This window comes from Xiphophorus couchianus, chromosome 20, assembly GCF_001444195.1.
Source record: "Xiphophorus couchianus chromosome 20, X_couchianus-1.0, whole genome shotgun sequence".
Classification (NCBI taxonomy): Eukaryota; Metazoa; Chordata; class Actinopteri; order Cyprinodontiformes; family Poeciliidae; genus Xiphophorus; species Xiphophorus couchianus.
Window position 1 is genome coordinate 13,240,916 of NC_040247.1, and position 25,946 is coordinate 13,266,861.

The 25,946-nt window shown below is 39.7% G+C and overlaps 3 protein-coding genes across 7 annotated transcripts; 2 read left to right on the top strand and 1 right to left on the bottom strand.

The window, feature by feature from the left end:
- Positions 1-525: 525 nt before the first annotated feature.
- On the top strand, positions 526-14,306 carry brpf3a (bromodomain and PHD finger containing, 3a). 5 transcript variants are annotated; one of them, XM_028002005.1, is made up of 14 exons: positions 537-1,032; positions 1,478-1,543; positions 2,144-3,664; positions 3,792-3,948; positions 5,111-5,242; positions 6,061-6,189; positions 6,282-6,594; positions 7,424-7,762; positions 8,949-9,494; positions 9,581-9,665; positions 10,809-10,891; positions 11,005-11,102; positions 12,129-12,283; positions 12,372-14,306. In XM_028002005.1, the coding sequence occupies exons 3-14, from the start codon at positions 2,163-2,165 to the stop codon at positions 12,553-12,555; spliced, it is 3,723 nt and encodes a 1,240-aa protein (XP_027857806.1). In that variant the 5' UTR covers positions 537-1,032; positions 1,478-1,543; positions 2,144-2,162; the 3' UTR covers positions 12,556-14,306. The 5 variants fall into 5 exon arrangements, with proteins under 5 accessions (XP_027857809.1, XP_027857808.1, XP_027857807.1 ...); XM_028002006.1 differs by lacking the exon at positions 1,478-1,543 and having other exon boundaries at positions 535-1,032; positions 11,029-11,102; XM_028002004.1 differs by lacking the exon at positions 1,478-1,543 and having other exon boundaries at positions 538-1,032.
- Positions 14,307-15,948: 1,642 nt separating this feature from the next.
- mon1bb (MON1 secretory trafficking family member Bb) lies at positions 15,949-23,582 on the bottom strand. Its single transcript, XM_028002016.1, has 6 exons — positions 23,424-23,582; positions 22,835-22,929; positions 20,977-21,558; positions 18,913-19,705; positions 18,016-18,163; positions 15,949-17,053 (listed from the first exon to the last, which is right to left on the bottom strand). Exons 2-6 carry the CDS (start codon positions 22,911-22,913, stop codon positions 16,826-16,828), a joined length of 1,830 nt encoding a protein of 609 aa, XP_027857817.1. The 5' UTR covers positions 22,914-22,929; positions 23,424-23,582; the 3' UTR covers positions 15,949-16,825.
- A 1,032-nt stretch (positions 23,583-24,614) lies between these two features.
- Positions 24,615-25,511, top strand: tcta (T cell leukemia translocation altered). The gene is made up of 3 exons (XM_028002026.1): positions 24,615-24,964; positions 25,049-25,100; positions 25,263-25,511. Exons 1-3 carry the CDS (start codon positions 24,754-24,756, stop codon positions 25,303-25,305), a joined length of 306 nt encoding a protein of 101 aa, XP_027857827.1. The 5' UTR covers positions 24,615-24,753; the 3' UTR covers positions 25,306-25,511.
- The last annotated feature ends 435 nt before the right edge of the window (positions 25,512-25,946 follow it).

The window sequence follows — 25,946 nt, forward strand, 5'->3', positions numbered from 1 at the left end:
ATCATAATTACAAAATAACAAAACATATTTCCAATCTTTTTCTCTTTTCTTTTCAATATAGTATTTATAAAATGTTAACAGATCCTGCAGGTGTGTCTGTGTCTGGTGATATTTTTTGGTTATAACTATGTAACTTTATGAAGTTACTCACAGTAAGAGTGGCAATACTTGATAATAGAACTACTAAAGTAAAAGTAAAATGTACAGTGTAGTAAAAATACTTCTAAAAGTAATTTTTTTTTTCTTCCAAAAAGTTACTCCAGTAAATGTAACTGAATAAATGTAACTAGTTACTACCAACCAACTCTGCTTTTTTTGTAGCCAATTTGAATAATAAACTGAACCTGTCTGCAGTGTTTGATAAAGATATATTTTTTGAGAAGTCATGTTGTGAATTTGCGCAATATAAATTAACTGATCTGAAATTATTTTATCATGTTTCGCCAACGTTACATATGAATTAAATATGATGTCCTCCATGTATGTGGTGCACATGCACTGTACGGGTGTATAAGGTGTGCGGTAAGGTGGCCGTGGATGTAGATGAGGCCAGAGGGCGCGCAGTAGCCGTCCCGTTGCTTTTCTCATCGCTTTTTCCCGTGATGAGCTCCAAAAAGACTCCGATGAGTCCGATTGGTCTCACGGACCAACCGTTAACCGGTGCGCGTCGCGTGCGAGGTAAAGCGGCGACCAACAATTGGCCGAGGTGGGTTTTTTTCCTAAAGGGGCGTATTTTTTTAAGCCATCTTGACTGAATATTTAGCCTCATCCTAGGTACTTTAAATTGATATCTTCGGGATTTCGCCGTCCCAGAGTTTCCCACCGCCGTCGTTCCAAAGGCTGAAGTCGCGCCAATGAAACCGGGCGGAGTTCGTGTGCCGAAGCGGAGCGGCGGCGGAGAAGCGGGCCGCTGAAGATGACGCCGCTAACGGCTAGCATGTCCGCCTCGGTCGGAGTCTGTCACTAGCTGACATTTAGCCAGGTGCAGTTTTTCCTCCCCTTGCTTGGCACCGCAGAGGACGGTTCATCAAGGTAAACTGGGCGGGTGATTATTTTCTCGGCATTTTCAGCACCGTTTAGAATAACTGCCGTTTTGTCGCTCTATATCCGTGTGTCCTGTCCGACCGAGCAACGTTATCACCTCAGACACGGATAGAGACAGTCTTTTGCAGGGGTCTGGAGCACAAAGAAATACCAGAAACGTTGCTCGGCGTCTTTGTGGTGATCTAGTGTGTACGTGCTATTAGTCAATACATTAAGGCACGATGCAGCAGAGAGCACCTGCTCTCTGGTTGCTGTTTGAATTTATAATTGGGCTGCTAATGAACTTGCAACACAAGCGCTGTCTCTGCTGTTGTGCGCCTAAAATGGCTGACAGATGTTAGCTGCTTGGGCTGGTATTTAGCACTCTACAACCTAACTATGCACAGCAACAAGATGGGGAAAAAACACGGTGCTGTCTTGTGATTGGTCACAGGGACATACAAGTCACGTCACAGAGTGCTTAGAGGGACCAATAGGAAGAGAGCAGAGATAAACGCATGTAAGTAGTTATGTGCTGTATTTGTGTTTGTGCAGCAAGGTTGGTTGAGGTAACAAACTGTGTTATTACAGAGTGAAGAGCCAGACTTGAGACCTTTTTGCATGTTAACTATCGTTTTCGATAATAAAATACATCATGGAATAAAGTTAAAATGCAAAGCGAAACATTTTTGTCATACAATATATTAATTACTTAGAAATAAATGCGACATTTCGTAGTTTATTGTTTATACTACTTTCTAAGGTTGTTGCACTTGCTCCAAAAATATTTAAGCATCAAAATAAATTGTCAGTTAAATAGAAATTCATTATATATCTAGTCTATTTTAATCATTACAGTAATATGTTAACAAAATATGCCTTGGTAGGTTTTTGCCTACTGGCAAAACCTGAAGCAATTATTTATTGGGATGGCATTTTACCCCTCTGAATAAATATACTGACATTGAATGCTTTTACATGACATTTTTGCATGATGTTATACAGCTGCATTGAAGTATTCAATAATTTTAAGGCTTTTTGTACAGCTACTTCCTGAAAGTAGAACATCAGTGTTTTTGCAGAAACTTGAATCATGTCATTCTTTCTTTGTATCCTTTAGAAAGCAGGAGTAAAGTCTCATGCGGAGGCTGAAGAGGTGGGAATGTGAGACGACTGCTAGAGGACTCAACATGGGAAGGGGTCGAGGCAGGGGGAGAGGAAGAGGCAGACAGGCGGGTCAACCGAGGCCTCCCTCGCCTTACCGATTGCAGCTCTCCCCATCCAGGGAGACTCTGACGTATGCTCAGGCCCAGAAAATTGTGGAAGTGGATCTCGATGGAAGACTCCATCGGATTAACATCACAGATCCTCTCCCGGTCATCACAGAGGATGAGATGATGGCTCAGGACATTGCAGAGTGCAACAGTAACAAGGAGAACAGTGAGCAAATGCAAGGTAAAAACAGATCATGGAGGAAACCTTCTAACAACAAGAGCCGAAGGAGTGGTAAAAATACATCTCAGCAGAACCAGCGGTCTGGCTCACAGCAGCAAACAGGATCTTCTTGTTCGTTCCAGCATCCATCCCACCAAACCCCCCTGCCGGAGCCCACCTTCCGCGAACTGAGCTCCGTTTCCCCCTGTGAAGCGCCTCCGCTCCCGGCGGCCTATTACCGCTACATAGAGAAGTCCGTGGAGGAGCAGGACAATGTGGCTGAGTACGACATGGACGAGGAGGACCTGGCTTGGCTGGAGATGGTGAACCAAAAGAGGGTGTGTGACGGCCATGCGTCTGTGTCTCCAGACACGTTTGAGCTTCTGATCGACCGCCTGGAGAGGGAGTCCGTCCTGGAGTCACGCAGCCAGGCTTTATCTCAGAACGCAGTCGATGAGGACGCCTTCTGCTGCGTCTGCCTGGACGATGAATGTCTGAACAGTAACGTCATCCTGTTCTGTGACATCTGCAATCTGGCCGTCCACCAGGAGTGCTACGGTGTGCCCTACGTACCTGAAGGCCAGTGGCTGTGCCGCTGCTGCCTGCAGTCCCCCTCCCGCCCTGTAAATTGTGTACTTTGCCCCAACCGAGGAGGTGCCTTCAAACAGACGAGCGACGGACGGTGGGCCCACGTCGTCTGTGCCATATGGATCCCCGAGGTATGCTTTGCCAACACGGTGTTCTTGGAGCCCGTTGAGGGGGTGAAGAACATCCCCCCAGCGCGCTGGAAGCTCACGTGTTACCTCTGCAAGCAGAAAGGCAGGGGAGCTTCCATCCAGTGCCACAAAGCGAACTGCTACAGGGCTTTTCATGTGACCTGCGCCCAGAAAGCCGGACTATTCATGAAAATAGACCCCGTCCGAGAGACCGGCGTCAATGGCACCACCTTCTCTGTGAAGAAGACAGCTTTCTGCGAGAATCACTCCCCTGTCGGGTCTCGGCGGGACGCGTCTGGGGATGAGTCTGTGGAAGGAAGACTGGTGGGGGGCCGGGGCAGTCGGGGACAGAGGTCATATACTCAGAGCCCACCATCACCAACCAACAAGAAGCCAACCAAAGGCCAGAAGAAGAAGAACACTAAAGGGTCTGGGTCGACACGGCGTTCGAATGTTCCTGTGCTGCTAGTGCCTCAGATCCCCTCTCATAGGTCAGACTTATACAGACGTCTTGGATTATTTTCCATCTTCTTACATCAAAAGTATTTTTACACTCAGATACATTATTTAGCTATAAAATCACATTTTAATATGTAACTGTTATATTGTTCATCACAGGCTAAACAAGATCTGCACAGGAGTTGAAGTACAGAGGAAAAATCAGTTCATGCAGAGACTTCATAATTATTGGTTACTGAAAAGACAGTCGCGAAATGGCATGCCTTTAATACGCCGACTTCATTCCCATCTACAGACTCACAAGGCTGCAGAGCAGGTGAGCGCAGCTGCCCTCTGTTGTCTTCTTTTCATTCAATTCTTCTACAATACATGAAGCTTATTGTTTTCAAACATAATAAAATTGTTTGAATAATATATAGTACCTTATAGATGTCTTACTACTTGAACTTTTTTCTCAATTTCCTGTGTTACAACCACAAACTTCATTGTATTTTATTTGATAAACCAGCACAAAGAACTGCATAATTGTCATGTGGAAGGAAGTACAGTAGATACATGGGTTTTCAAAGGTTTATGCAAATAAATAATCTTAATAGTATGATGTACAATGTCCACCACAACCCAAACAGAGTTGATACTTTGTGGAGCTACTTTCCTTTTCTATTATCTCAGTCAGATTGGACAGAGAGAGTTTTTAAAAAAAAATTTATTTAAAGTTTTCGAAAGAGTCAATTGATTTTGGTTTGGACTGTGACTAAGCCATTTTAATACATCAGTTTGCTTTTATCCAAACCAGAGGTGTCCAAATCTAATCAATCACCTAGCTGATTGAAATGATGGAATTACCCTGCATTCAGAGATCTAATAATGAATGTTTCATTTTATTCAAATGCAGGACTTTGGCCCTTTAGGATGTCATCAATATAAATCTATTGAAGCTTTTGTTTTTTGTTTAGGCTCGTTGAAGAGCACACAAAGCGTTGCGCCATGTAGGCTTATTACCAACTCTATCCAAGTCTTTTTAATGGCTTTTTTCTTGCCAATGTTCCAGGAAGGTCAGATTTGTGGATTTCTAAACTATTAAATGTTTTTCTCAATACATTCTTTCATCTAAGCAATGGAAATATGCAGCTCCTTCAGAGTTTTTGGCGTAATACTAATTTTGCCCAGCCTGTCGGTTTAGGTGGACGACCATATCTCGCTTGCATTTGTATTTTATTTAGTAGCATCAGAAAAAAGGGGACCAAATAGAAATGCACATCACACTGTTTAGATTTGTGTTTGTCTCATTTTACATTGTTTAAAGAAGCAACACCAAAACTCTGTGGACTCAATGCCACTTGCAGAACTTTAAGTATAGGTTTTCCTTCCAGTATTAATAAACTTCATCACTTCCTCATACAAATTCCACAGGAGATATTATTCATACTTGAAGAATTAACAGTAAATACCTTTTGTGCCTTTACTTCGATGTTCAGAAGGAACCCGATGAGAAGCTAAGTGCTGCGAGAGAGGAGTTACGGTACTGGCAGAAGTTGAGGCAAGACCTGGAAAGAGCTCGACTTCTAGTGGAACTCATCCGCAAGAGAGAGAGGCTTAAAAGAGAACAGGTAAAGGAGGAGGGATATGCTTCTTAAAACAGTTCTTTATCACTTAGAGTTAATTTACAGCAGTCCAGTTCGTTTGGGGAGATGTGAATACGCAATCGAACTCTGATGTAGATAAAAACTCTGATGTAGACAGTTTCTGGTCCGCCCAAAAACCTTGGTCTCTGGTTGAAGTGAACTTTGATGCCGTTCAAATACATATGTGAATACTAAGCGGTCCAAAAGCAGGAAGTGGACTACAGTGCAGGGCATTCTGGGTAAATGTAACCTAACCAGACCTAACGCTAGCAGGAGAAATGGCTCTTGCTCTTTTACCAAAGACAAAAGAGAAGTCCTACAACTGCTAAAATCTGACATCACTTCATTTTTCTTATCATTTTGTGAAGAGGGGAGTTGCCCTCATGTCTTCTTCAGAGGTTTTTGTGTCATTTACCTCCGTGGCTCTTGGTACAGCTCCACCACAGGCAAGAAGATGAACAGGTTTTTCTATTGGTTTGGATCGGTTGACACAGTGCAGTGAGAAAGCGAACCGCACCAGATGAAGATGTAAGAAATGTTACAATTTTGATCCCTAATCAAAACCTGGTCTACTGGACTATCGGACACCCTCAATTTCTCATTCGCCGATCAAAATATTAATAAATAGACTCATTTTTGGCTTTGAAAACATCATACATATATAATGTTACAGAAAATTATTTATATTCTGTATGATTAAGTATTAAGAGGTTTAATCTACCCCTTTGTAACATTTATTAGTTTAAATCTTAAAGCATGACCTTTAATTTTCTCTCCTCTCTCCTGTGTTTTTACGTCATCAGATGAAAATCCAGCTGGCTGCCCTTGAACTGTCGCTGACTCCTGCACAGGTGCTTCTTAAATCCACTTTGGACCAATTACAGGAGAAGGACTCGGCCAAAATCTTCTCTCAGCCAGTCAATCTGTCAGAGGTTGGTGGAGTTCCTGAAATACACATTTTATTTAGCAAATGTTGCCTGTGAGTATGACCGGCTAACATTTTTATTTTGAATTTTATACTGAGGTCCCAGATTACCTTGAGTTTATATCCAAACCCATGGACTTCTCAACAATGCGAAGCAAACTGGAGGGACACGCCTACTGCTCCATCGGAGACCTGGAGAAGGACTTTGAGCTGATGATTTCCAATTGTCTCAAATACAACTCCAAGGACACTTTGTTCCACAAGACGGCCTTACAGCTGAGGGAAGTGGGGGGAGCCGTTCTGCGTCACGCTCAGAGGCAGTATCAGAGCATCGGCCTTGACCCCAGCACTGGCATGCATCTGCCTGAGGCACCGAACAAACACGGCTTCTATCAGTGCACATGGGAGGATGGTGAGCTGAAAAATGAGTCCTACTCTTTCCTAAGCACTCTATAAATTCAGCGCTGGTGAGAAATATACATGCACTTATGACGATGATTGTCATGGTGATCATTTTCAGTGTTGAGTTATTATATACTTAAAATTTTTTGATTTTATTGTGAAGTTTCTATGATCCACATGGTTAAAAATATAACTGCATGATCACATAAATCAGTCTTTATGAAAAAACTTGGATAGACAGACATTAGAGACACATTTTAAAATGTAAAATTTTACATAAAAATTTAAACAGTGGACATTTATAACGAGCTGGTTCTCCTTGACGTCCAGATATACATCACCCTTAAAACAAACAGTCGAAAACTCAAAGCTGCGGATTGTCAGACTATTTTTTTTTTTTAATGAATCATCACTGATTGGCTGGCATAATGCATCCTTTCAAGCATTTTGATTGGTCCAGGCACAGAAAGCATTAAGGTTGCTGTTTAGTGCCTCCATGCTTCACAGTTGGCAGTGTTTTTCAGATTGAAACCCTCCAGTGCTGACCACCTTAATCTTTGTTTCCTCTGACAATAAAGCTTAATTTTTCTGAATGAAGTTGTTCTAATATTTAGCCACAATTATGCTCTTGTTTACGGCTACATCATCTAGATCTTGCTTTTTCTGCAGTTTAAAGGAAATTTATCCAAATATTAGTAATAGTTACATGTTTATGCATGTTTATCTTTGACCCGAAGCAGTATGAAGGTATTTTAAAAGCCCAAACTAGTGCTGTTCATGCCTGTGATGAGTATATGTAAACTTCTGACCTTGATCACTGTTTGTTTTTCTCTCCACAGTCGACTCTCTGCTGGACCCTGAAAACAGACTGCATTTAACCACAGAGGAGCAGCTGAAGGCCTTACTGGAGAAACTGGACATGGTGACGTCGATGCGAACGAGCGGTGGCCGCACCAAACGCATCCGGCTGCTGCGCCGGGAGATTAACACTCTGAGGCAGAAGATGAGCCAGCAGCAAAACGTTCAGCCTGTCAACGGAAATAACAAGGATGATGACGATGAAGAGGAGGAGAAGAAGAAGAAGAAGAAGAATAAAGAGCAGAAGGAAAAAATAAAGAAAAAAGACAAGGTGGACATTGATACTGAGCCTTTGTCTGATGTGCCAAACTCTGGGTCAGGTAGGATCACAGCACTTTCATCATTATTATAGAATAATAATAAAAATAATATGTTAAATCTGAAAGTCCTTGCTGCATATTTTATTAGAAGGAGCGTGAGGAATAGATAAATAATAATTTAATTATTGAATAATAATAATTTTTGTACTTGTAATCACAATAATGTCTGAATACTTCATTAAGTAAAGAACAAAACAATCAAATGTAACATTTTGACTACTTCAAGGGGAATTCTGAAAGGAATTGAACAATTAAATGTTTAGCATGTCGATAGTGTGAAGATATCTTTTCTTCTAAATGTTTACCTATCGTCGACGTAGGTGCAGATTTGTGCACATTTTGGAGTTCTCAAACTTTTTTTAGTAGTTTGGGGAGAAAAATAAAGAATGAACTCCAAGTGAAGGAAACTCTGAAGATCTGATTGGACACTTTAGAAAACTCCCAGACTTAATCTCTAGATCTAGATTTGATCAATTTAAAATTCAGCTGGGCTTTACTTGATGCTGGAATCATTTTGTGCACAACCACAAAAAACACAAAATAATTGGCCTGCCAGCTTAGAGCTTAATGTAGGAGAACTCTTATTATTTTAACACTTTATCATTTTATTTTCTAGAGTGAGGTTTTCTCTGGTGGGAGGAATTTTAAGGAAATTAAATTGTCCTAAAATGTATTTGTTAGGATTGATATAAAGATCACTTTTCTATAAAAATCTACTAGTGAAATAAACTTGGTAAGAAAATTTTATTTATATAGCACATTTTACAGGTCAGAATACTATAAAGCGTTTTAAAATATAAACAAACTTTAAAAACTTTGGGGGTTTTTTATAATATTGCACTTTTAGTTTACTATTAAGGAGGTAAGGGAATTATAATAAAAATAACTGTTGCTTAATGTTATTCTTAATAAATTATTAATTTCAAAAGCTTATTGAGTTATAAGAATATCAGAATATAATCTGCATTTTAAAGAGCTGGACTTACATGCATCTACATTAAGTTTTGTAGTCATAAAAATTGTAAGTGGACATTATTTTATAGTCTATTGATCATGACGAAAACATTTTTATTGGCATTGATTAGAAGAGGTCAGATTACTGACTGAAACCAGTAAATGGCTAAATATTTGTGTAAAAAAATTAACTATATTTTTAAATATTCTGACTGATTTCTCCCTGATGCAGATGACTCGCCGCCCGTTCTTGAACTCACCTGTCCGGTATCGTCACCTCTACCAGGAGACGCTCCCCTGGAACCACCTGTCCTGGGCATTGTAATCGGAGGTCAGAGGTCACCTGGGCGCTCCTACAAGCGTCAGAGGTCCTCGCGCAGCGGCAGCAAAAGCCAAGGTGAGGATGAGGCCGAAGTTGGAGAAACGCCGTCTTCCCAACCAGAGGCTGTTCACGAGGTCACGCCGCTCGGCTCGCCTCCGGCTCTGCCACCGGTTGGAGTCGGCCGGCGCACGTCTGTGTTGTTTAAGAAAGCTAAAAACGGGGCAAGAAAAAACAAGTCGTCCCAGTGGCAAAATGGGAAAACATCTGAAGAGAAGACCAACGGGCTGGACAGCGCTGCCATCGATTCAAATTCCCCCAGTGAGAACATCACCGCCTTACCTCCTACCCCCAACGCCTCTCCCGCCCCCTCCTCTCCTTCCTCACACCATCTGAGGTCCAGAGGCCCCAGCTCCGAGAGCGAACATGACAAACCAACTGCAGCCCCCAAAGAAGAAGGTAAGGCAGGACTCATCCCTACACTACACACATTAGGCTGTTCAGAAAGGCCAACTTTGATTAGTTTCAATGTTTGGTTTTTCTAGCACTGACTAATGGAAAGCACACGTCTGGAAACCAAGATGATGGTGCTGATGATGAGGAGGAGGAGGATGAAGACCCAAACCTAACGTGAGTACAGGACTTCAGACACAATGAACGAATAACTTCATAGCAGCGTAGTGGTGGACGGGCTGGACTGGAAAACCTATCACATTATACGTGTTTCATATCGGGCCATATTGATAATTATTGATTAGTTCTTTTGGTTTTAAATATCTGAAATATTTCCAAACTGGTGGTGTGACCTTTCCTGTTTCATCCACAGTTTTCACTCCACACCGCTGTTTTTATTTATAAGGAGTTATGAGGAACAGTAGTGAAACATGAAACTACTGCTGCGCTAGTTACTCACATGTTGTTGCTAGGTAACCAAAGAGTGAGTGAGTTGCTAGGTAACCAAAGAGTGTGTCAGTTGATTCCACCAACTTTGCTTATCTCTCTGGCTGCGAGAAGTTGAGCGGCTAAAGCCTTTCCTCTGCCTACACCTCCCAGAATGCTGTGCGGTTCTGAATCAGTGTTCAGTGAAATTAGTGAATTTTCTATTGATTTTGATCACATGTCAAGTGTGATACATGTTGTTATTGATTTATTGTCCAGCCCTAAGGGGTGGTGTTAAAGAACATTTGCATGAAAAATCAGATCATACTCAGCATTTGTTTCAATAAATTAGAAAATTATTTAGTTTCCATTGGATGTTATTAACAACATGATTTTTGCCACACTTTCTATTAAAATGGCTGCTTTATTTAGCCAAATTTAATAGAGGATTACAGGAGGGTTTACCAAATTTGTATTCTCCGTTATTCGGAGAACATTTTATTGTTCTCCGAATAATACAAATGTGGCCATTTGTGGTTTAGTTAGAAGACAGTGGGATAATTTCTATGTCTTAATAAAAAATTGCTTGATCTTGTCCTGAAATGCCTTCAGTTTAGTTCAGATCTTGAGTCTCAGAGAAAACTTGGTTTACAGCAGTGGTTAAGAAACATAAAAACTCAATATAATATAACATAACATATAATATATAATACAGCCTTTAGCTGTAATAATATCAGCTAAATTGGACAAAAAGGATCAACGCTTCTGAAAGTTCAATGAAAACTTGACTCGTGTTTCATTCAGTACAAAAGAAATCTTTAAATCAAAGTTAGAACTGACTTTATTAGCTCAAAGGTAAAAATGATCCATATTTACTGCTTCTCTCGTGTGTAGTGCTTCCCCTCCCAAACGCAGTCGAGGTAAGCCAGCTTTGGCTAAGGTTCCCAGCAAAGAAAATGGAGACATCTCCAGCTCTGGTGTGTATCATGTTGTACCAAATGTGACTGCATAGTATACAGTTTGAATAAAGTAATTTTTTAAGCTGCAGTGAATAGAAATGAAGAGAATTAATGGAGTGTCCTGTTCACAGGGAAGTCTGCGCTTCTGTCTTTAGATAGTGAGACCGAACTTTCACCACTGGACTTGGTTTGGGCGAAATGTCGAGGATACCCGTCGTATCCAGCAATGGTGAGTTCCTACTGTGTACAGCTTACCCAGGGGCTGCAGCCTTTACACCCCAAAGAGCCATTTTTACTATCAGAACAGACAAATGAAACTCGTTCTGAGTTTCATTTCAAGTTTTTTTTTTTTTTTTTTTTTTTTTTTTTTAAAGACAACTTATAACTTTAGATAAATATTTACTATTGGAATTTTTTAAAGAGCCAGAATTTTATTTCTAATTTTAGGATTTAAAATAAAGATAAACATAATATTTAACATAAATAGGGCTGATCTTTTTTTTCTGTAGGATGGAAAAAGATGTATAAAATAAAATAAAAGCACATGGATTCCATATCTAAAATAGGGGTGAAACTGTAGATAATTCTGACGTTAATCTGATTTTTTTTCTTTTTTAAATGGTACATTCTAATGTTTTTTTCATCTAACCATCTAAGCCCTTTTAGGCAATATTAGAAATGCAATAAAAATAATTCAGTCCCTCTTTTAAACAAGAAAATAAACATTTTATTGCCTAAAATGCAATACCATGGCATTCCTTTGGTAAATCTGAACTGGGCGAAGCCACTTGAAGAGTTTTGGCTAAAACATTTCTACAGACAAAGGTTTTTTCTTTGTTGTTGTTTTATTTATTCATAATGTCTGTAGTTTTTTGTACAGTTTTGTCTTAATTAATTAACTGCTCTCACTTTGCTGTTATTTGAACAAGTGGTCATTTTTTGAATCAGTGTGCTCCAATTAGTGATTAATCAGTTTTAAAATTAGGTGACAATTATTTCAATAGTCGATTAATCACAATTAATCATTTCAGCCCGACTAAAACACTGAATTTCTTTGCAGAAATATCGTAGGAATAAACTGAAAAACGGTTAAATACCTGGATTTGTTGTATCTAAATTTGGAAACATTAGCTGGTTTGTTTTGATTTCTAGCCAAAGTTATTGTGGAAAGAGCTTCAGGTTGCAGACCGCCGAGCTAACCAAACTGCTGAATGAACACCAGCAGCCGTGCAGCTGACCTCAGTGATTGTTGCAGATCGTTGACCCTGACATGCCTCAGGAAGGACTGCTCCACAACGGCATCCCCATCCCAGTGCCTCCTGGAGAGGTGCTCAAACTGGGGGAATGGAGACACACTGACGAAGGCCACAAGCTCTTCCTGGTGCTCTTCTTCGACACAAAGAGAACTTGGTAAGATATTTGGCACATTAGCAAACCCCTGGTGTTTTAGTACGAGTGTAAAAGGCTGAGTTTTAAACGTTTCTGTGTTTGCTTTCAGGCAGTGGCTCCCTCAAAACAAGCTGCTGCCGCTGGGGATGGATGACACTGTAGACAAGCTGCGCCTGATGGAGGGCAAGAAACCCAGCGTTCGCAAGTCGGTCCACACGGCGTACGACCGCGCCATGGTGCATTTAAACCACGTGAGACGAAATCTCAACTTCACTCCCTCCAATTTTATATAAAGTTTATTTAAAAAGGATTTTATCATCTTAAACAAGCTGTTTGCAGGAAGCAGCTCTTTTAAAGTTCTTAAAACAGTTACAGCTGATGGTGTTTGGAGGTTTGCTATGCTTGGATTTGGTAGAGGTTCCATAAATGTTTTTCATGAATCAATTTGTTAATTATTTTCTATGTACATTTTTAAAAATTGAGTTTTCCACAACCACTGTTGCTGTGTGTTGATATGAAGTTTGTGCATCAGGCCAAAGTGGGTGGAGACCAGATAGAGAGATACGTGTCAAAGGGATTGTTTATGGTTCCAAACATATTTAGATTGTATTTGCTCTTGAAATGTCACTGTGTATGATGAAGTGTGAAAGTTTCACCTTAGCAGGCGTTTCACACCTGGACTTGGAGTTTTACGCGCAGCTGAAACCAGATATTTACATACACTGGACTCACTGACGTTAAATAAGACTAAATAAGACTTCGCCTTATTGGACGATCAGTTTGTGCCACAGCTTTAAATTCCTGCCGGATGTCTTAAGAGGTTGCTTCAATATTTCTAAATAATGTCCCTCCTCATGATGGGGTAAAACACCCCCACATCATGGTGCTGCCACCGCCGTACTTCACTGTTGGAATGGTGTTATCAGATTTGTAATCTGCCCCTTCTTACCCTTCGTCAGACAGCAGGACTTTGACCTTTAATCTAAACTGTAGTTTAGCTTTTTTCATGTTGCTCTTCAAGTAATGGCTTCTTCCTCTCTGCGTGGCTTTTCAGGGATAGTTTCACTGTGGATAGCGACACTTTTATCAGCTTCTTTCGGCTTCTTCACCAGAGGAAACCGGAGAAGGTCAGTCAGACAGTGAGGAGTATGTAAATATCTGGTTTCTGTGGAGGCCACCAAACATTTCCTTTAAATCTTTGTGATTTTCTAAATATAAAGTCATCACATTTTTATCATTTTTTTTAAAACTCATTCTTTTATTCTAGGTTTATTTTTATTAGCTTTTAAAATTCTTCAATTCCAGCTGAAATTATTTTTGTCCCAGCTGACAGTGCCAACATTTTTGCAACTTTTAGGTCCAGTTTTGAGACGCTTTTGGTGAAACTTTGTTCGTGTTTGATTATTTTCCATATTGTGAAACTGTAATATGACAGTAGACTGAGAGCGGTCGGCGCAGATACCACTACAGCGGTGATTCAGGAAAGCGATTACACACCGGTGAAGAACTTTGCTAGTAAATCTGGCTGGAAAGACTTGAAAAGCACAAATGGTCTAGTTTTAATAAAATCTATACGATTGGTGTTTCCTGAAGCCAAATATGTGGCAAAACCTACTGCGTCTGTTCATGTACAGCTGATACATCTATGTATACAATCTCAGTGTGGTAAAAGTGCATGTGTATAGTTTTGTAAATATGTAAAAGTATGTTTATATTCGCTTACATGAAGTAATTTAAGGAATGCAAAAATCAAATATAGAATTTAATTTATAATTTGTTGCCGTAGAGGGAGTTATTTAAAAAACTGAATTATTGAAAAGATTTATGTATGACGCTGAGTAGCTCTTTATAGTAGAGACGGTGTTTTACCAACATGTCAGCAGAAAACGCGGTGACACACGACTGTAGACAGCAGACTACAGATTGTTTTCATTTTTCTCGGTGGCACAGATGTTTTTGATCTTGTCATTTAAAGTCTACCGCAAGATCTATTGTCTGCCTGAGACAATATTTTCTCACAGGAATAAACGCTGTTTGAAACAACTGCTGGTGGTGTGTTTGATGAGAACTTGTGGGGTTTTGACAGATCTTTGTTCACAATTTTAGATGTCATTTAAAACTATTAGTTGGGTTTTTTTTTTTTACAGATGGGAAAACCTGAAAGTTGTAGACTCATAATGTGTCTAAAAACTTGTCCTCAGTTTCTTTTGGCATGTTTTTTTTTTGTTTCCACTCTGATAAAACTCAGATTTGTGGAGTAGGCAACTTAACAAATGAGTTAAATTGCATGCAGTGCTCTATTTTTGATAATTACTTGACTTTTAAAGGTAATTTGTTGCATTGGATTTTATTTTTTCTAGAAATATCTGAGTTCAGGGGCCTGAACAAATGTTTTAGAGTTAAAATATAAAAACTAGATCAATTATTTATGTAATTATTATGCTCTTTACAATTATGCAATATTTTGTGGTTAGTCTATGATGACGTGAAAACTTTAAGGGGTAGAAATAACTCCTGATGCGTTTGGGCTTCTGTAAACAACTCAAAACCTAAAAGTTTCGATGTAGCAAATCAAAGATAAAGGATCTCATCTAATTATGAATTATTCTAAAGAAGTAATTTTACTGTTTTGGAAAATTCAGATTCTGAATTTTTTTATTAGCTAAATTATTTTTTTCTGATGATGAAACAAGCAGATTAAGGATCATCACTTCCAAAGAGCTGAGTTTTTATGCAGTCTGGAGAAGTTTGAGATGTAAAGCAAAGCATCTCTGCAAAAGAGATTGTCAATCTCAATGGGATTTTCCTGGTGAAATAAAGGTTAAAAAAAAATAAAAGAAGATAAGAGTAGTATTGCAGTTTCCTGGCCGATTGCAGATTACTGATCTTTAAACAGCTTGACCTGCCGATTCCAATTTTAGCCAATACCTTTTTTTTTTTCTTTCTTTCTTTTTGGCTGAAGTGTTGAAAATTACACCAAGAAAGTCACTTAAGTCAACAGTGGCAACAGTGGGGTGATTATTATCTGCAAACGTGCAGCCATGACCTGGTGGGCCGGTCGGTCAGTCAAACCTCATGGGCGATTAGAAGAAGACAAGAGGCGGATTCTTACATAAGATCATTGAATAAGAAAATCAGTGCACCCTAAATGAGAGCTTGGAAAACATATTTGTATTTCAAGACTTTATCTCCTATCGCCTGAATAAGTATTTATTTTCTCCCTTCTGTCTCCTTCCTTACCTCCTTGTGTCTGTCTTTCCATCCTAGCATCCTTTGTATTTTAAAACCTTTCCTTATCCTATCGGAGTATACTCTTCTCCTTCCTTACTTCCTTGTCTTTCCCAATTTTTTTACCCTATAATGTAAACATCTTTCTTTGTGTCCTCCTTCCATCTTTCCTGTTTTCTGCTTTTCCTCTCCAATCTTTAACCATGTTTTCTTCACTCTTACCTTCTTTATGATCTTCCTTTATTCCTTCTTTTCTTGTCTGTTTCCTCCTTTTATCCTCATTCCTTTCTTCTCTTCCTTGTTTCTGTCCTCCCTGTCTGTTTTTATAATGTATCCAAGAGCTGACTACTAAAGAAATCTCCACACTAAATTTAGTTACATTTTGTCATTTAAAATAAACAGGATGAAGACTTTTAGAGTATAACACATACGATCCCTGAAAGAAACATACACAAAAATATGTGCAATCTGAAATTTATTTCATGAAACCAAACATACTCTTCAGACTTGAAATGAATGAAAATTCCTCAGGAGACAAAAGTATGAAGACATCATTCATAAAGAGCCAAACTCTTCATAGGTGAGATGATCTGCAGATAAACATGATGTGAAGTCTGACTTTGTCTTTGTGAATAAACTCATCAAGTTGTCTGTATGTGCCGATGATTCTGACTAGACACCAGGATGGGAATGCTTTGTTATCAGACTAAAATGTGTAACTTTTCTTTCAGCTGGATGTATAAATATCAGCAGTAACGAAACTCTGCCGTTGGTTTTAAAACATGATCTGAGAGTCCATATGTGGCAGTTCCAGTGTCATTATTCCAGTTTCTGTGAATCTTAAAGCAAAAAACAATAACTATTGCAAACTCCCCGCTTCCCAAAACGTTTACATGTGACCTACTTTTTTTTTTTTTGATCAAATGAACGGATGTAGCTTATGATCGAACTGCCATCTGAGTGATACATTCACAGCCCGTGAGGAAAATTTCTCTCTTTTTTTTCTGTACTAAAACAATATAAAAACTTTTTCACTTAAATATTTTTTTTTTTTTTTTCAATTAGCTTCTACCACAGTTCAAACTAAAACTTACGAGTGCCGCTTCGCCCCGACTGTCTCTAAAGGAAAGCAGTGATGCAACAACATGCTCTCGCTCCCAGTATGAGGAGAATACTGGAGACTTTTTAAATAGCCTAAACGTAGTGTTTGGTTCTACTCGTCAGTTTACGTCAAGTCCAATACCTCTCAAAAACTGATTTTGAAAAACACCAGCGAGTCACCGTAAAAATTATTATTGAGTGAGGCAGCGGCTTCAGAGCAGCGCTAGCAGAGTCCTATAGCAGAGATAGGAAGCCGTTATCTGTGGTGTCTTGCTGCTCGGATCTGCTGCTCCTTGAGCTCTTGCTGGGGTTCGGAGTGGTTGAATACTTAGGAGGGTATCTGATGAAGAGGCGGTCCTCCTCCTTTTTAATCCATCTCAGAAGCTTAGTGATGGCAGTAATGGCACAGGTCTTTGTCACAAGAGGGCTGAAGCAGGTGTAGAGCTCAAATTTGCTGGTCACCTAAAACAAAAAACAACACAGACTTAACTAAATATGAAAATCAATCCAATTTTTGAACATTTTTAAACTTGCTTTTTGGGTTCAACTATTTCTATAAACGAACCTAAGTGCTCAAAAAGAAACAACAAAAAAAATACATTCAATAAGTTCAATAACTCAAAAATCTCATACATTCAACGGGCGCTGCGCCGTTACCTAGCAGCCGTTACCTAGCAACCTCAACTGAGCCCAAGCCCGTTACCTAGCAACCCAAGCAGAGTTCCGGCCCGTTCGGTCAGCTGGTTTCACCGCTGTATGCGCCGTTCAACGGCTGCTGGAAAAAACAAGTGTTTTGTCGTTGACTTACCGTCCAGAAACCACTTGCTGCACTCTTCTTGGTTGAACAGGAGGCTTTGCTGCCTTACAAAAATATGGGGTTTGTATAATTTCGCGTCTGTTTGCAGCCATTTTCATGTGAAGTGTAAACGTTACGTCGGGCCGGCGTGGCCAGCAGCAGCTCATTTGGATTTCAAGTGACAAGACGTCCTAAAACAGCTCATTTTGAAATGAGCTCAAAATCTCAAGTTTATATATACTTATGGTGATTAATTTGGAACAACATAATGGTGCGGATGGAATAAGAAAAAGAGAGCAAAATGTAATTTAAAGCAGTTTTTTTCTTTTAAGTTTTGTGCAGACAACATTGATTCAACCGTTTAATTTCAGAGCCTTTTTTGGTTGATATTAAGGAATTTTTGCACCGTAATGAATGTGCTAAAACATCCCACTCATAGAAAATAATCAGCACCGAATATTGATCAAATCCCTATCAATGATAAGTGCATTATGTGTTCAATCACTTCTGAAAACAGGAGAAGTAGGCTAGAAGTCTTAAAAATGAACCGATTGGAACAGCGTCCATGAATTTCTAAAATCCGTATATATTATGCATGACTGCAGTAACCTAAAGCGCAGCTGCTCACCCAGGCCAGCAGAGTCTCCCTCTCAGCGACGTGGTAGATCAGCTTCAGGGGCCGTGAGGTGCTGTGGATGCGGCTGTGCATGTAACGATACAAATCCAGGAGCCGCATTTTCTCCTCATCGCTGCCGTAGGGAGCCTCCATCTCAGGACTGCAGGCAGGTAAACACACAAAGTAGTATGAAGCTCACAGATTATTATTAACACATATTCATACACGCATAGGTCTGTCGCAATAACAAGTTTTTCCAGGAGTTATTGAGATAAACAATAATGTTTTGAAAGCATTTTCAAGTATTATAACAACAAAGGCAAAATAAGGCAAGTACACCCTAATTGTATGCAGCAGGATCCCCCAACTATCCCCAATATATGTAGGTTTCTTTGTATTTCGTGACTTTCTGAAACCTACCAAAAGGGCCATTGTAGATAGAAAAAAAAGGACCAAAGAAAACATAGAAATTTTCAGATTCATCTCAGAAATATTCTAGAAACAGCAATGAAATGTCTGAGTTTGAAAAGTTTAAAATGTTTGACTTGAACTCAAATTTAAAAGTTTTTTTCCAGGAAATTTTTAAGATTAATGTCAAAATTTCTGAGTTTTTTCTAGCAAATATTTGACATTTTAAACTCATAAATTCTTTTAAAAAAAATTCTAGAAAATTCAGAAGTCGAATATTTTTATCTAGCAAATTTTTTACTTTTCAAATTCAAATGTCCAATTTGATTTTAGAAAATTTCTCAAATTAATCTCAACACTTTAAGTTATTTCATGCACATTTTAAACTCTGAAATTTCTTTTGGCGGAAATTTACTACTACATTTTTTTATGCACAATGGCTCCAATACGCTGTAGTAAAGCACCCTGTCATTGCTACAGGATTAAAATAACAACACACACCTGGTGAACTGAGTGAGCTGGCGGTGGTTGTCCGGCACGTCGAAGGGCTTGTACATGAAGTGCCTGAGGTCCGACACACCGACCTGGCTCACGCTGTATGACTGAGCTTTGGCGATGAGGCTCAGGGAGTTCTGCGCCAACATGGCCTCCTCGATCTTCCTCTTGCACTCGGCTACGGCGTAAAAAGCCTCCTTGTCCGTGGAAAGCAGCAGCAAACAAACGGTACACTCCGGCGGGTCCAGGTAGGAGATGTAAGCATAAAAGTAACAGTCAGGGTTGAAGAGGGGCAGGCAGATCGGAGTCCAGATCTCCCCGGCCTGAAACGCAGACGAGGCTCCGATGAGGTTGAGCAGCAGGTGGACGTCAGCCGGCGCCAGCCTCGCATCCTCGATCACCGTCTTCTCCTGGACGATGGTTAGCAGCTGGTTTTTGGCGACGAGGATGGAGAAAACCAGGTTGGGGGTGATCGCTTTCTGCAGGATCTGGCTGAGAGAGTCCCTGAGAGAGGAGGCCAGAGGCAAGCAGTGCACGGCTGCCAGCAGGAAGCTCGGGTCCGAATCCACCAGGTTGAGAAGGCCGTCCAGGATCTTCTCGGATCCGGCCAGGAGTCGCCTCAGGTCGTAGTTCTTCTTGTGCTCAAAGATGCGGGATATGCTGGCCTGGGTGAGCATACTGATGATCTGGTGGTACACGTAGAGGAGTTCTTCACGCAGCTGCTGCTCAGACTGACGACTGCTGGAGACGCACACCAGAACCAGGGGTCCTTTCTGCAGGAACACCACCGTGTGCTCCTCTGGTAGGATCGAGACAGAACGGGACAAGAGGCCAAAGGGGCAGCGTTATGTGTTTACAGGCACACTTTATAGCACAACCAAGTCACTATCTTAACTTCAGCTGTAAAGAAAAGGCTGAATATAAATCATACATGACTTAGACGAAATTTGACTTGTTAATTAAACACCTTGAAATCAGCTGCAGTGTATTTTATCTGCATAAAGCCATATATAACTGTGAACTGCAGGGGAAAATACAATACCTGGTTTTCAAATGATTTAAGATCAAAACTTCCATTTAAAAAAAAAATCATAATGTGACAAAAATTAAAACCCAATGATTTCTCACTTTTGACAATAAAGTCTTAATTTGTAGCATTTAATACTGGTGTTGTTATTTGATTATTTATATTTTTGAGTACTTCCAATATGCGTTTTATTTTCTCCAATAGCTGCTGCAATTTTACTAATTAGCTTCATCATTTGATAATGACCTCAAATATAGCGCTGCTATACATAGAGAACAACAAGAAGATTTGGTTTTTAATACCGTCACAAATGGCTAATGTCAAATTATCGCTAAGCCAAGTCATCTTGTACAATAATAAGAATAATACAATATTATAATTGTCATATAATAAATAATTGTTGAATTTAGCACAGGTAAAATCAATTTGGTTTACCTAGTGTTTACAAAAGCATTTCATATCAGTTGATATTGATAATAATTGATCAGGTTTTTTTTTGTCTTAAACATATGAAATATTGCCAAACTACTACTGTGACCTTTAGTGTTTTATCCACAGTTTTTACTCCACAACATTGGTTTTTTTTTTAAGCAGTTAGGGAAAAGTGACAAAGCCTAAAGCTGCTGCTGCGGCAGTTACTCAGCAGGTTGTCGCTAGGAAACCAAAGAGTGAGTGAGTTGCTAGGCAACCAAAGAGTGAGTTAGTTAATTCCACAAGCTTTATTTAGCTGTCTGTGAGAAGCTGAAAATCAGAATCATAATTTATTTTATTGTCATTGTGCTAGAAAGAAACCACGAGATTTTAAAAAAAAATAGCAACTCTTTGAAGGCAAGCCAAATAAATAAATAAAAATAGAGAAAAAAAGAGGCTGAGTGGCTCAAGTCTTTCTTCTGCCTATATTACCCAGAATGCTGTTCAGTGAATACTCTACATATTCAATATTCTATCAGACGTATTATCTACTTATATTGATCTATCACAATATATATTCTTATCGATTTATCGTCCATCCCGATGTTTACCATCACAGTCAATGCTCTCACCTGAATACACTGAGCGGATGATGTTATCTCCACTTTGGACAAACGACACCAGCGCCATCATGACGCCCATGGTGGAAGAAAGAGCCTCTTCGCTGCCGTATCGGGAATAAATAGGCTTTCCGGCTTCACTCAGCACAAAAACGTGCTTCCTGTGTCGCCGCCAGCTGTCGGCCGTAACATCCTCGTCTCGATGAGAAGTGAACGAAGGAGACTCCTGGATTCCCGCCTCCAGCAACGGAGACGATCTTCCCTTCACGCCTATACCTTGTTCCTCCAGCTTGGCCTTGGTCAGCATTGTAACAACAAACTCCCCCGAGTCGCTCTGACCGTTCTCAACACCAGCAACTTCGGTCCCTCTGCCAGCTGAGTGGGTCGGCAGATTGTTCTGACGGTCTGGCGTCTCTGACTCAGTTCCCAGGTTGGAAGGAGGTTCTGCCTCCGGACCCGGATCCTCTGCTGTAACATCAGACGGCTGCAAACTGGCCGGCTCGCTCCGGTTGACGCCGCTGCAAGCATTCGCCGCCACTGAATCGGGAAACATGTGGTTCCCCAAAAGACAGAGAGAAGTGGCCAGGGTGTCGGCTGCAATGAAAGAAAACTAAATTATGAAATAAGTAAAGAAAAACGACAAACACAAACACATGAGTAGGCTTGTGACAATGAGCAATAAATCAGTCACAGGATAAAATACAAGATCAATAACTTTCATTTGCATGATTTATTGTTTTTTTCTCTCTTTCTACCAAAAACCGGATGACAAAAATCTTCAGTCTGGTGTTTTGATCTCAACTAGACATGTTTTTGAAGGACAGTTTAGTTTACAGAGACACGTTTGGAGGCCTCGAGTCCTCGACGCGGCCGTCGAGGGTTCGATTCCCGGACCCGGCGACATTTACCACATGTCTTCCCCCCTCTCCTTCCCCATTTCCTGTCAGACTACTTTCATATAAGGGACACTAGAGCCCACAAAAGACCCCCTGGAGGGGAGGAAAAAAAGGAGAAAAAAAACCTAATTGAGGAGCTTTTATAATCGGCTACTGAAAGGAATCAAAAACAAATGTTCATTTCTCATTTTCAGGCTTTATGATAGCAAATTATTTATTGTTTAAAGTTTATCTTTGTCTTAAACAGAAAAAGCTATATTCTGTGATTTTGTACTTCTGCAGAATAACTATATAAATAGTAATCCCAGTTTTTGAGAAGCAAAATCTGTTAACGTGTTAACTATATATTCAGATGTATTCAACATAATGTGTTCATAATTTAAACATCTAAAAATGTCAATTCATTTAAATTAGATAATTTTATGGTATCTGCACTGCAAACTATAAATACGGTTTTAGGAGACACTTGAATCACAGAAGCAGTGTAAATTATTTTTGTTTGTTTACAGCAGCACAGAACAAACAAACTGTGAAATAACTGAAATAATACAAATAAATTCTACATTTTGTTGTTTTTTTTTTTTACATATATTGAACTTAATTTTTATGGACCATTTCTATTTTAATTTAGTCTAATCATTTACATTTAAATAATTTTACATATTTAAGTTTATGGAATATTTCAATAATTGCTCATTTCTATATTATTATTATGAATATTTTCAGTAATAGCTTGGATTTTTGACCAGAACCCAATTAAATAAATCACATGTCTCCCTATCTTTAGTTCACTTAAAAACAAGATTCTTCTTCTGCAGGTCTTGGATATGACCTTAAAGCTTATACTTTAAAAACTATAAAAGCTCAAATGCAACTAATACAAACCTGTAATCCTTATTTGCACGCAAATTTGAATATGCTAAATTTGCAAAACAAATACTGGGTTTCAGCGTGCAGAATGAACTCATATTTACCAGGTGGATTGTTCTCCGCTGGAGGATCAGAAATGTTCACTGCCTGAGCTTCTCTGTCTCGATGGTGGTCTTCCTCCATGATACCATCCCACTCACTACAAACAAGTAAGAGAATCCACGTTCAGGTCCGCGATTAAAGCACATTTACCCTGAGATGTGAGGAGCTCATGAATGAGAGCATTTATTCTGGAGGTCACATGAGAGCAGAGGAGAGAAACAGCTCCAGGACACCAAACAGACACTGGAATTCAAATCTGATTACAGCTTCAGCCGATCTAATGTTACACACCAACACAGCTCGGTGAGACCAAGGGAAAGCGAGAGGGAGCTAAAGATTGTGTTGAAATAAGTTTCTCAACCGTAACCAACGTCACATCTGCGACCACAAACACGCTTAATGCAGTTAACCTCCTTATAATGACAGATGTGTGGCGGTGAATTAGAATAAAAGTCAGCGAACGGTGACTGTAGACATGAAGCTAGCAGAGCTCGCCGCTAACAAGCGAGACACACACAGATGAATTTCATGGCCTCGGCTTAAACGAGCTCCTTTTAAATTACACAAATAAACAAAAACAACAACACTTACGTTTGTAAAAAATGTCAAAGCGTTGCCTTTAAAAAAACACAATTAGCTACATTAAGTTTCCTCTGCAGCCCGTAGGCAAATAAAGCTGTCAAGAATTAGAAGCCGAAAACAAATCTTGCTCTTACAACATCGGACTTCCGGAATCGACGATGACGGGTTCAACTGACCAATCAGAACGTTGGTAGGAGCCTGTCAGTCCCGCCCCCTTAGGAAACCTCAAAATCTGAGCGGTTGGTAAAAAAAAACACAACAGGAACGAGACAGGGCCGGTTCTAGGTATACCAGGGGCCGATGCAGTTTCCTGGAGGCACCTTCTTATTTAACCTGTTTGCACATCGTGCATTTAAGACACGTAATAGATTAATCTAATGAGCTAACACTAAATTAGCTTAGAATATTATTTATTAACTCAATATCAACTGGGATAGAATGTATTTTAAATATAACAATTGTATTTAGTTTGTGAAGATGGCGGTATTTCTCTGACAAAGAGCTGCTGCTCCTGCATGTGGAGGGAAGACAGTTCAGGTGGCTCAGGTACCTGGTTAGGACGCCTCATGAACGCCTGATGGATGGATGGATGGATGGATGGAATGGTTAAAAGAAGAAAGTACAGAACTATTAGAATTAATGAAGAAAAAATCCATAACATTGTAATTACTAATTGTGAAAGGGTTTCAAACTGTTTAAAGTTTATTTATTACAGGTTCCATCTCAATAAATTTGAGATTTGTCAAAAGGTGATTAATTTCAGTGTTTCAGCTGAAAAACTCATGAATCTATTCACTGACTTAATTTCCAATTTGTCACAAATTCTTGAAGGGGCTCTGCTTCATAATCTTCTGAGGACTGGACTTAACTTTGTTGCCTGTGTGTGTTTTCCTTCCACTAAATCTTCCAATAAAACGCTTTAATGTTTTGATGTTAAAAATCCTTTTTTATTAGTTCTGGATTCTAACTTTCAGAGAAACTTAAGTTTGGGATTTTTATACGGTGTAACCCGTAATAATCTAAATTAATAAATAATTTAATGTAAAATGTAATAATAAAATGTAAAGATATTGGGCAAAAAAAATTTAAAAATAAGGAAAATTTACAAGAAACGCCCGAAATATCTCCTTATGTGTAATGAATTTAAATATGCTAATATGCATCTCGTCCAGTAGGTGGCGGTACTGCGCTCTTACCAACGAACAAAAAGCGACAGAAGAAGAATGTTGTAGTAAACAAAGCTAACGGTGGAGCAACAAATAACGCATCCTGCCTAACCAAAGTGAATGGACAAGCAGCTGGCCCGCTTCTCTCGACATTAACATTATAAGCGGACAATATGGAGGATTCGTGGGATTTTGAGTTTCTGTCCCGCGTCGCTGACAGCTGTCTGTCGTTTATTTCCGAGTTTGTGGACGATTGGCTCGCCAATGACATGAGGGTCTCCATATTCAAAATCCTGCTCAGCTGGCTGATATTTAGTCTAATCGCGATTCACTTTGCATGGAAAGTCTACGGGAACACAGTGAACGACATGTATTACCGACAAGGTGAGTGTTATTCGTCCCGCACAGGAACACTTAGCTGTGTAAATCCAAGCTAGTCGCGTTAGCATGCTCTGTGTTTACATCCAGGCGCTGGGCAGAACGGAGGAACACCGGAGGCAGCTTCCCACCTGGGCGGATGGTGAGTGTCCGATGTTGGAATTATGTGGCTCACATTAATTCAAAAGGTTACTTTTGTTTCCATGGAGATAGCCCGCTTTAATTAATCTCCGTTTATGTTTTATTCTTCATTTATTGCATGGCTATTGTTGTTGTTTCTGATCTTTTATCTGTTATCTTGTAGGGTGAGTGAAGCTGGGGACCCCATGAAGAGCCATCATGACTGAATACTCATCCTGAAATCAGGGCTGGACATTTTTACTTCAGACACTAAATGAACATGATCAGTTTTGATGATCTAGATACGAACATCTATCAGTTCTCCTGGGATGGTGTCGAACAAAGTTTGTGGCGTACTTACTTTGACCACCGGTCACAGAGCAGGACACTTTTCAGCAAGAATGACTGAAATAAATCGTGTTGTCAACATGGACCACTTGTGAATTTCGTGAGCGGCAGCAGTGGTAATGTGAAACAGTCGTGGTTTTGGGTTTGATGCAACTATAATTTCACTTCCAAGGTCATACAGAAACCTTGGTGCAACAAATGTATTTTTGAAGTCAGGACACAAAATAAAATACAGTTTTTATTAATAGATTTGGCATTACTAGTAGTAGTAGTAGAGGGAGCATATGCTGTGTAAATATTTACTATTGAAGTATCAGTTGCGGCCAGTTTTATTTATGCAATGTGATGAATCAAAATAAAATAGTGCAGTTGTAGAGTGGGAATGGGAGAGATTGTGCAGGCAACCTTTTCAACATGTTCCCGTCTTAAAAGAGGAATGGGGAAGTGGCACAAAGTGGTGAATGAATTTTCCAGACAGACAAATTCAGGGGACAGAGCTGCTGCTCATTTGGCAGTAAAC

Bases quoted from the DNA above. Each gene is read 5' to 3' on its own strand.
- brpf3a (XM_028002005.1), top strand. From the start codon at position 2,163: ATGCGGAGGCTGAAGAGGTGGGAATGTGAGACGACTGCTAGAGGACTC. The intron at 5,243-6,060 runs GTAAAGGAGGAG...TTACGTCATCAG, and splicing joins AGAGGCTTAAAAGAGAACAG to ATGAAAATCCAGCTGGCTGC. The intron at 7,763-8,948 runs GTAGGATCACAG...TCCCTGATGCAG, and splicing joins TGTGCCAAACTCTGGGTCAG to ATGACTCGCCGCCCGTTCTT.
- mon1bb (XM_028002016.1), bottom strand. From the start codon at position 22,913: ATGGAGGAAGACCACCATCGAGACAGAGAAGCTCAGGCAGTGAACATT. The intron at 19,706-20,976 runs GTGAGAGCATTG...CGATCCTACCAG, and splicing joins CATCCGCTCAGTGTATTCAG to AGGAGCACACGGTGGTGTTC. The intron at 18,164-18,912 runs GTGTGTGTTGTT...ACCTGCCTGCAG, and splicing joins CAGCTCACTCAGTTCACCAG to TCCTGAGATGGAGGCTCCCT.
- tcta (XM_028002026.1), top strand. From the start codon at position 24,754: ATGGAGGATTCGTGGGATTTTGAGTTTCTGTCCCGCGTCGCTGACAGC. The intron at 24,965-25,048 runs GTGAGTGTTATT...GTTTACATCCAG, and splicing joins CGACATGTATTACCGACAAG to GCGCTGGGCAGAACGGAGGA. The intron at 25,101-25,262 runs GTGAGTGTCCGA...GTTATCTTGTAG, and splicing joins GCTTCCCACCTGGGCGGATG to GGTGAGTGAAGCTGGGGACC.